The sequence below is a fragment of the Primulina eburnea genome, chromosome 11, assembly GCF_022965805.1.
Source record: "Primulina eburnea isolate SZY01 chromosome 11, ASM2296580v1, whole genome shotgun sequence".
Classification (NCBI taxonomy): domain Eukaryota; kingdom Viridiplantae; phylum Streptophyta; class Magnoliopsida; order Lamiales; family Gesneriaceae; genus Primulina; species Primulina eburnea.
In genome coordinates, this window is record NC_133111.1 from 9,493,292 (window position 1) to 9,503,437 (window position 10,146).

Below are 10,146 nucleotides of genomic sequence, written 5' to 3' on the forward strand. Positions count from 1 at the left end.
ATCTTGATGTTTATGACAGACCAGTGCTAATAGTAGATGTCTCCAAACATTTTCCAGGGGTAAATCTATTGCATGAACTGCCCAATACTTATTTTTACTCTCAACCCATTGTTTCTGTGACTGTTTCTTATTCGAAAAAGTAGAAGGAGCCATATAAATTGTTTCTAAGAAGTTGAAGCCTTTTTTCTGATAGAAAACCTCCTTTTGGCCGCATAACTGAGTATTGGATTCACTCTTTTAAATGCGTTTTTAGTACAGGTAGGTAAACCTCATTATTTGTATTATATTTGACTTATTAGTAAAATATTTTATGTGAAAACTCTGGCACACACTTTAAGTGAATTTAACTTATACCGCCTTGTTTATCAGTCAACACAAACTTTAAACCCATACTGAAATTGAATGGACTACTCAAGTTGCCATGGACCAATAGGTTTATATGTCATTACACATTAACATAGATGTGAAATAAATTAAATGTTTTGCCACACAAGTCCTTTAAAAAAATGTCTTTATCAGATGAGAATATGTAGTTTTCATGCTTAGTTAATTTGATATTCATCATATACATTGACACAGAAGCAGGACGTGATCGAAGATCAACAGCTCTGTGTATATATGATTGAGAAGGCACTAAGCAAATTTCCAGACGGAAAGCAGGAAATACTTGGCATTATTGATCTTCGAGAATTCAGGACACAAAATGTTGATATTAATTTCATAGCATTTGTGGTAAATGCCTATATACATAGTGTTTTGCAATCTTTCTACGGCGCCTTATTTTGTGGTTTAGGTCTGAATAATTTTCCAGTTTGCTGTTACTGTGTCTTGAAGCAGGGTTTTCACTGCTGGGTTATCAATTTGCTTCAAATGCGTTGTGGCCAAAAACAATATTTTGTTTGATGGGTCTGAACCAATTTCTAAATGTTCTCACTATCTGGGTAAATAGTTTGCCTCATGGTACCTATCTGCGACGAAAGATAAAATGGAAAAGAAATGGTGTTTCCCATGTCAAGTTTGTAAAACCTGTTCCTTTTTCAGGAACTATACAACTTTCAGAGTGGTCTCACATCTTCCAACTGCTGATTAGCGAACTGCATTAATATAAATTATTCAACTTTGTTGACCGTGTATTTGTTGACGACATCCTAGCTCTTTCAGCTTCATTCTTCTTCATATATTTTGTTTTGGTCATTGCCACCGATATATATTTGGTGTGGAGTTGTGTACCAAGTATTTTGACTCTTTCCTGGCTTGTTTCTTTACTTTTTCCCATTCTCGGTAAAGGTTATTAATTCTTGTGGAAGTGGAACACCAGGGATGAAATATCTTACAAATACCTGTCCACGTGCAGTTTGACGCATTCTACTGCTATTATCCGAGGCGATTAGGTCAAGTTCTTTTTGTGGATGCTCCGTTTATATTTAAACCAGTTTGGCAGCTGATTAAGCCTTTGTTAAAATCTTATGCATCTTTGGTGAGCATCTCTTATGATACTTTAGCTTTTATGTTCTTGAAACATTTTTTTACCATCTTATTCAAGGTTCATGTGCTAAACATCTCAAACCACATGCCATCTCATCCTTGTTTAGTTCCCTAGATTCCGTGTTGTGGGTTAAATTGCTTTTACTGGATTAATTTATCTAGTACCGGGTCTGATAAGTTTTCATCTTGGTGTTTCTGATGAATTTTCTCCATCAATATTGCTGAGAAGCAACAAGTCTGCATTGACCTGTGCAGCTGCTTCTGTAGTTGAGTGTTCGACTGCCACACATTCCAATAGATCTAACCTACATCATTGTTAATCACTGTTAGTTATTGTTATAATAGACATGCTCGATCCTATAACCAGAATTAGAGTTAATATTACATGTTTGATTGCTAAGATGTACCAGTTGGAGAAATTGATGGGGAGAAGATCATTAGGGAGTAACAGTTGTTAGTAGATATAGTTTCTCTTACAGCAACGGCACAGTTATGCATATATCAGACATTCATTTTCATTTCCTCACTTGCCATACTGTCATATTTGTTCGCTTGTGATTATGATTTGTAGGTGAAATTTTGCTCCGCGGATGACGTTAGAAAGGAGTATTTTGCAGCAGATAAGGTTCCACCAAACTTTAGGGATTGATGATGACCTCAAGCTTGTAAGAAGCACTGGCATATAGAGATTCAATACTTGCATAAGTAAACTTGAGTACATATGTGTAACGGGAAATTTTCCACTTACTATTGAAGCCATGTTCTCCTATATTCTCTCCTATAAATTTTCAAATTTGTAAATATCGGGTTCGAAACTCGTTAGAAATATCTCTTTAACTCAAATTTAATTAAAAAAAATGATTTATAATTAATAGCAGCTATAATATTCTAATTATAATGCTTCTTGTGATTTAAAAATACATTTTATATTTAACAATTTTAAAATTCATAATACTTTTGATGGGTTGTTTTATCTTACAGAAAGTAAGTTACTTTAAAAGCAACATGAATGAAAAAATTAATTCTGTAAAATTGAGAAACGAGGTATGAGTTTAATATTAAAATTTCATGTCTAATTGATTTACTTTACAAAATTATTACAATGTTCATTTTCATAGTAGTATGAAAAACTACTAAAACCAACTACTATACGAAATCTCATAGGCACGTTGTGGCTGCGCTTAGTTGCAGTGATAAATATGAAGGGTTTTCACATCTTGTTGGACAGGGCAACTAAAAAAGCTAGTTCATATTAGGATTAGGAAGATTATATTAGTCTCTTACAACATATGAACATTGGCAGAGAAGTAAATGGAGTTAGTGGATGACATGCGAAGAATGAAGGTAAACATAGCTTGTCTTCAAGAGCAAAGTGGAAGGGAAGCAAGATTAAAGAATTATGAGAAGGTTTCAAACTTTTCAATTCAGGAATAGATCAAACTAAAAATGAAGTGAAAATAGTGGTGGATAAAGCCTATAGAGATGCAGTTGTAGTGGTTCGGAGATTTGGATATTGAATTTGGAGTATCACTTTAGCCTTAGAACCAGAGATCGTTTATATCATTAGTGCGTATGCACCACAAGTAGGATTAGATGATGAAGCTAACAAGGAATTTTGGGTCTATCTAGGAGATGTAGTTAGTAGAATCCTCCTAAGGAAAAGATCTTATGTAGAGATTTAAATGGCCATGTAGGTAAGAATAGAGTTGGGTATGAGAGGGTTCATGGAGGTCAAGGCATTGGGATTCAAAATCATACGGGGTTTCTGTTGTAAAATTTGCCTTCGCTAGTGATCTAGGGATAATCAACATTTTCTATAGGAAGAAGGAGAGTCATTTAGTAACTTCTAGGGATGATCATAATATAAGTCAAATTGATCACTTTCTTGTAAAGAGACGAGACCTAGGTAGTAGTAAAAATTGTAAGGTCATACCAAGAGAATGCTTTACGGCCCAACATAGAATATTAATCTTAGATATTTTGCTTAAAGGTAGAAGCACAGTAAACAAATGTCAGATTAGGTCGATAATCAAATGGCGGACTATGAAGGAGATACATACCAAACTCTTATTAATACGATTTTAGATAGTCAGTTAATCCTCGAAGAATGTGAGGATTTAAGATGTGAGGATGAAACCGATATCTCGAAGTTATTTGAACTCATGGCTAATCATATAAGGAGCCGGGGGGCAAGGGAAGTGCTTGAATAGGATAAAGGGAAGAGACGACACGACAAGGAGAGATGGTGGTGGAACAATGAGGTGCATGCACAACAAGCCATCAGGGAAAGAAAATAAGGTTCAAGTATAGCAAGAAGCTAGAATCAAGAATAGTATTAATTGTATAAACAAGTCAAAAGACTCAGTAGTAGAGCAGCAGAAGATGCTAAGAAAATAGCTTATAATTATTTGTACAATAGCCTAGGTACAAAAGGAGATAAAGATATTTTTAAGATAACAAAAGCCAGGATTGAAACACTAAATAATTGAGCTATGTGATAAACCTGAATCTTATAGATACTTTAAGGTTTTATTTTATTAGATTCATGCTTGTATGATATTGTTATCTCTTATTTTGTGCTTATCTGAAGTCATTATCCCTTATCTTGTGCTTATTTGAATTAGTTTTATAACATTTGTATTTCTGAACAAAAGAGAAAAAACCTAATTTTGGAGAGAATGTGATTTTACAAGAATTTCAAGGGAAATAAAATATTAAAAATAAAGAAATAAAAGAATAAAAAAAATTATTCTATTTCTTTGCAAGGATAAGGATGGGCGAATTTTGAAAATTTTGGACTCAATCACACGGGAATCTACAGTTTATCAAGAGAGATTTTGTGGCAAATTTCTTGGACTTTGCGTGGAGAGTTTTGGTTTTTTAAATATTGGCCCATTAAGGAAGATAAAAGCTTGATGGAGAGGTGACATCATAAATGACGTACACTAGTAGACACGAGAGAGGAGAGAGACAAAGACTTTATACAGATAGCAGTAGAGAGGAAGAGATGAACTTGGAGGAAGAAATAAGCAATTAGAGTTTGAGAGAGAGGAGGAAGACAATTTCAAAAGAGGAATCGCGTCAACTAAGCTAAAATTTTCTTATTTCTTCCTAGATTTCATTCTTAAGAATTCAAATATAGTGTCTTTGTTTTGTTTTAATTTTATGGAATAAATTTCTTTAATTTAAGATAACAATAGGGCAAAACAATACTTTGTTTGATATTTGATTTTATTTTCAATATCTTTTTTTTTTTTTATTTTAATTATCGATTGATGCTGATTTAATATTTCTTGTTAATAGCATAATCACTTATTTACATGTTTGTTGATTAATTACATATCAAAAGAGGATTAGTTAAATATAGCAACAAAGATGTCATCAACACACTGTTAAACTGATTAGAAATAATATTCAGTTTCAGTGTGCGGTTTTAGGTAAAAACTGAAATTTTACAAAGATTTAATGTATTTAGATATAATTAAATTCAATTAGAAATAATTAAACTGTTAGATTTAAATATGTTTATTTTAAATCCAGGAATCGTTTAATAAATAAATTAAGAATTTCACCGTGATCGCCAAGAATTAAATAATTAATTGAATTTTAACACATGTCAATATAATAGATTATGATACCGTTGTGTGTATTAGTTCTTTATTTGAATATGAATTTCTCATTAATCTTTGAATCCTTCGTCTTTTATTGCAATTGTTTTATTTAATAGTTTAGATTAATAATTTATATACCATCTTTTTATTTATTTTTTCTAACTTAAGTTAAGTGATAAAAATTTTAGTAATTAAATATTAGTCTTAGTGATGTCGATACTTGGACTCATAATCCATTTATTATAACTTGACCTTGTCCGCTTGCTAGATTTATTTCTAACCAAAATCTTCGGTCACCATGTTAGGTGTATCAAGCATGAAATGGTAGAGTTTAATGCAAGATAAAACTATCCTAGATATGTGGAGGGATTACTTTAAGAACTTACTCGATGAAACTAGCACAAAAAAGTTAAACATGGGTAGATATGAGATGTAGAAAGTAAGACATTTAATGTTCTATCGTAGAGCTAGTGCTAAAAAAATAACAGAGGCATTGAAGATTATGAAACCAGGGAAGACAGTTAGACCGTATGGGATACAAATTGAGATATGAAAATGTCTTGGGGAATTAATTTGGGATTCAATGGTTGACTAGGCTCTTTAATAGGATTTTAGATACTGTGAAAATTTCAGAATCTTAGAGACATAACATTGTAGTATCAATTTATAAGGATAAAGGAGATAATACAAAACTGCTCAAACTATAGAAAAGTTTATGAGCCATACAATGAAGCTACGGGAGCGAGACACTTGAAGTATAAATACTGTTTCAGAAAATCAATTTGGTTTTATGCCAGGTAGGTCTATAATGGAAGCTATTTTTTTGATTAGATAAATGATAAAGAAATATAAAGAACAACATAAGAGTCTGCATATGATATTTATCGATTTATATATGAAACACCCCACTTAAATAAACATTTTTAAATTTAAAAATAACTCGACATCAGCGGAAGCATTTATCTTTAAAACAAAATATACTTTATATACATTGCAAACATTATCTTACAATACATACAATACATAATCTCAAACATCTAATTCAAATACCATTATTACATATAATAAAATACATGCTATTTTTAAAACTTTAAATGTTCATCACACCCCAATAAAATCATTAACATATTCAAATAAAACTTTTCCAATACAGTAGCTATATGACTTCTTCCCCTTGGACAATCTGCTTCAAATCTTTTTATTACCTGCATCACATGACATTAACTGAAATGAGATAAAACTCAGTAAGTAGAGAACTTTACATAACAAATACATATTTATATGGCTTGGCTTGAAACATTGCAATGGCAATAAACATTGAATAATACCATCTTCGATGAACAATAATGATAAAATCAATATAGATGGTATATCATAACATGAATTAAAGGAAATGAAACAATAGCTCAATGATTTGTAATCTATGAATGTTATCTCTGTTAATATATATAAATATATATCGGACTGTGAGAGATAACCATGAGAGGAAATGATAGTCTGTAACTTGTAATCTGTGACCTGTGAATGTTATCTCTGTTAATATATATAAATATATATCGGACTGTGAGAGATAACCTATGGATAGTATCTCTGTGATATATGAAAATATATACCAGACTGTGAGAGATACTCTTCATGTGATTGGCCAATGACATGCATGAATTACTATCATTCCTTGAATTGTAGCATATGAAATTCATTTGGACAATTGAACAAACACTTGATAGGCACAATAGCTTGCTAGCTTCTTTATCAATGAAATCAATAAAATTCTTGGATCAATGAATATATATCAACAAATATGGCAATAACATGTCCATTAAAGAAGATAGACATCAATAAAAATGGCTTGGATACATATATATCATGTGAGCACAAGGAATAGCCTCTACTTACGACCCAATCAACACTTGGTGGCAAAGATGACCTCAAAAGAATCCCTACAACAATAAACACCATAAAATCTATGAATTAACACCAAATATACATAGATCCAAAAAGTCAACTCAAACCTTCAACCCAACAATTCCTTGCAAAACCAAAGAATAACTAAGATCTTACCTTGTAGCTTGCACCTAGACTAGGAGATGCTAAGATTTCCTCAAAAATCCTTGAACTTGGTTGAAGATTTGGAAGAGAATTTTGGGGAAGAAGATGAGAAGGAAGCGTATGAGAGAGAAGGAGAAATGAAGGAATGAAGATAAATCTCAAAACCAAGCATAAAAATCAATCCCCAAGCTTAAAATCGTGATTTGAAATAACACTTTCGTCAAATAATGCAGGGCAGCGCACCCGCGCTCGACTGGGCAGCGCTGCATCAGGCAGCGCACCCGCGTTGCACATAGCAGCGTGGGTGCGGCGCTGCTGCCGCACAGGCAGCGCATATGCAGCGCGGGTGCGGCCTGCTGCCGCACAGGCAGCGCCCCTGCGTTGCCTCTGGCAGCGCAGGTGCGGCCTGCCCTCGGCCAGGCAGCGCCCCTGCGCTGCCAATGGCAGCGCAGGTGCGGCGCTGCTGCACTCGAGCGCTACTCCTCCGACACGAACTCCTAAAAACATCCTTTCTTGACTTAATATCCAACCTTTTCTTAATCCACTAAATTCTTATGAATTATAACAACCAAACTCCTTCTATAATCAAGCATAAAACATCTCCCAAAACTTGATCATATCAATATATGAATATCCCTTAACCATAACACATGAAATCAATGATCATAGCACAATAAAAACTTGGGATATTACAATCTCCCCTCCTTAAAAAAAAAATTTCGTCCCCGAAATTACCTACTGTCGAATAGATTAGGATAACGTTGCTTCATCTCCTCTTCCGGTTCCCACGTGGCCTCTTCAATCACTTGATTTTTCCATAGAACTTTGACAATGCCAATTTCTTTGTTCCTTAACACATTAACTTTACGATCAAGAATTTGAACCGGCATTTCATCATAACTTAGGTTAGGCAAAAGCTCCAATGACTCGTACCAAAGAACATGAAATGGCCGCAAGATACTTACGAAGCATAGATACATGAAATACATTATGAATTCGGTCCAAGTCCGGTGGCAATGCAAGACGATAGGCTCGATCTCCAATCTTATCTAGAATTTCAAATGGTCCAATGTATCGAGGACTTAACTTACCTTTCTTGCCAAATCTCATAACTCCTTTTAGAGGAGCTATCTTGATAAAAACATGATCACCAACCTCAAATGCCAAAGGCCGTCTTCTCACATCGGCATAACTTTTCTGTCTAGACTGAGCTGTCTTCATTCTTTCTTGAATTAACGCCACAACTTCTGTTGTTTGTTGAATCAACTCAGGGCCCAACATCTTTCTTTCACCTACCTCTTTCCAATACAAAGGAGATCTACACTTTCTTCCATATAAGGCTTCATAAGGTGCTAAGCCAATGGAAGACTGATAACTATTATTATACGTGAATTCAACCAATGGCAACTTGGAATCCCAACTCCCAGGGAAATCAATTGTGCAAGCTCTTAACATATCCTCAAGAATTTGAATTACTCTTTCTGATTGTCCATCGCTTTGAGGATGGTAGGCGGTGCTAAAGGCTAACTTCGTGCCCAAAGCTCGATGTAAACTTTTCCAAAACTCTGATGTAAATCTTGGATCACGATCTGACACTATAGATACCGGTATACCATGAAATCTCACAATTTCTTGAATATATACCTCGGCATATTGATTCATAGAATATGTTGTCTTGACAGGAAGAAAATGCGATGACTTGGTCAATCGATCTACAATCACCCAAATAGAATTGAAACCCTTCTGAGTCCTTGGCAATCCAACCACAAAATCCATTGTGATGTGTTCCCATTTCCATTGCGGTATAGGCAAAGATTGCAATAATCCCGCCGGTCTTTGGTGTTCAATCTTAACCTGATGACAGGTTAGACATTCAGAAACAAATACTGTAATATCTTTCTTCATACCTGACCACCAATAAAGACGTCGAAGATCTTGGTACATCTTAGTACCACCAGGATGTACAGAGTATGGCGCCGTATGAGCTTCTATGAGTACATCTCTTCGAATGTTATCACCTATAGGAACACATATTTTACCTCGAAAGGTCATCAAACCATCACGATTCAATCCAAATTCAGAAACTCCTGTTAATTCATTACTCCTTTTTAACTTCAATAACTGAACATCGGACTGTTGTTCTTTCAAAATTCGAACAAACAAAGTTGAGCGGAGAACTAATGTAGATAATCGAGCCACTGTCCCTGAAGATACCAAATTTATCTCATTCCTTTGCAAATCAAGGAACAAAGGTTTAGAAATCATAGCATTCAATTCTGAACTTGACTTGCGACTCAAAGCATCTGCAACTACATTAGCTTTACCAGGATGATAGCTAATGGTGCAATCATAATCCTTGACAAGTTTTAACCATCTCCGTTGTCGCATATTCAATTCTTTCTGTGAAAACAAATAACTCAAACTTTTGTGATCCGTAAAAATTTCACATTTTTCGCCATAAAGATAGTGTCGCCAAATCTTTAACGCAAACACCACAGCTGCTAACTCCAAATCATGAGTATGATAATTTTTCTCGTAGTCCTTCAACTGACGAGAAGCATAAGCTATCACTTTCCTATGCTGCATCAGTACAGCACCTAACCCCAATTTTGAAGCATCTGAATAGACAACAAAATCTTCAGTACCACAAGGAAGTACTAACACAGGGGCAGAAGTCAACTTATCTTTCAACTCTTGAAATGCTTGTTGACATGCTATAGTCCACTCAAACTTGACTGACTTACGAGTTAAACTCGTCAATGGCAATGCTATCTTTGAGAAGTTCTCTATAAATCTTCGATAATATCCTGCTAAACCCAGAAAACTTCTCACCTCTGAAACTGTCCCTGGAATGGACCATTGCTTAATAGACTCAATCTTGGAAGGATCTACAGAGATTCCTTCTTTAGAAACAATGTGACCCAAAAACGCCACTTGTTCTAACCAAAATTCACATTTCTTGAACTTTGCATATAATTGTTTTTCCCTCAACAATTTCAAC

At 34.4% G+C, this 10,146-nt stretch overlaps 1 protein-coding gene across 1 annotated transcript; it reads left to right on the forward strand.

Annotated features, from left to right (window-relative positions):
* Positions 1–6: 6 nt before the first annotated feature.
* LOC140804610 (CRAL-TRIO domain-containing protein C589.09, mitochondrial-like) lies at positions 7–2,313 on the forward strand. Its single transcript, XM_073160675.1, has 4 exons — positions 7–59; positions 580–732; positions 1,355–1,477; positions 2,057–2,313. The coding sequence occupies exons 2-4, from the start codon at positions 619–621 to the stop codon at positions 2,132–2,134; spliced, it is 315 nt and encodes a 104-aa protein (XP_073016776.1). The 5' UTR covers positions 7–59; positions 580–618; the 3' UTR covers positions 2,135–2,313.
* Positions 2,314–10,146: the final 7,833 nt, after the last annotated feature.

Coding starts and splice junctions, on each gene's coding strand:
- LOC140804610 (XM_073160675.1), top strand. CDS start 619: ATGATTGAGAAGGCACTAAGCAAATTTCCAGACGGAAAGCAGGAAATA. Junction 733..1,354: donor TTAATTTCATAGCATTTGTG/GTAAATGCCTAT, acceptor GTCCACGTGCAG/TTTGACGCATTCTACTGCTA. Junction 1,478..2,056: donor TAAAATCTTATGCATCTTTG/GTGAGCATCTCT, acceptor TATGATTTGTAG/GTGAAATTTTGCTCCGCGGA.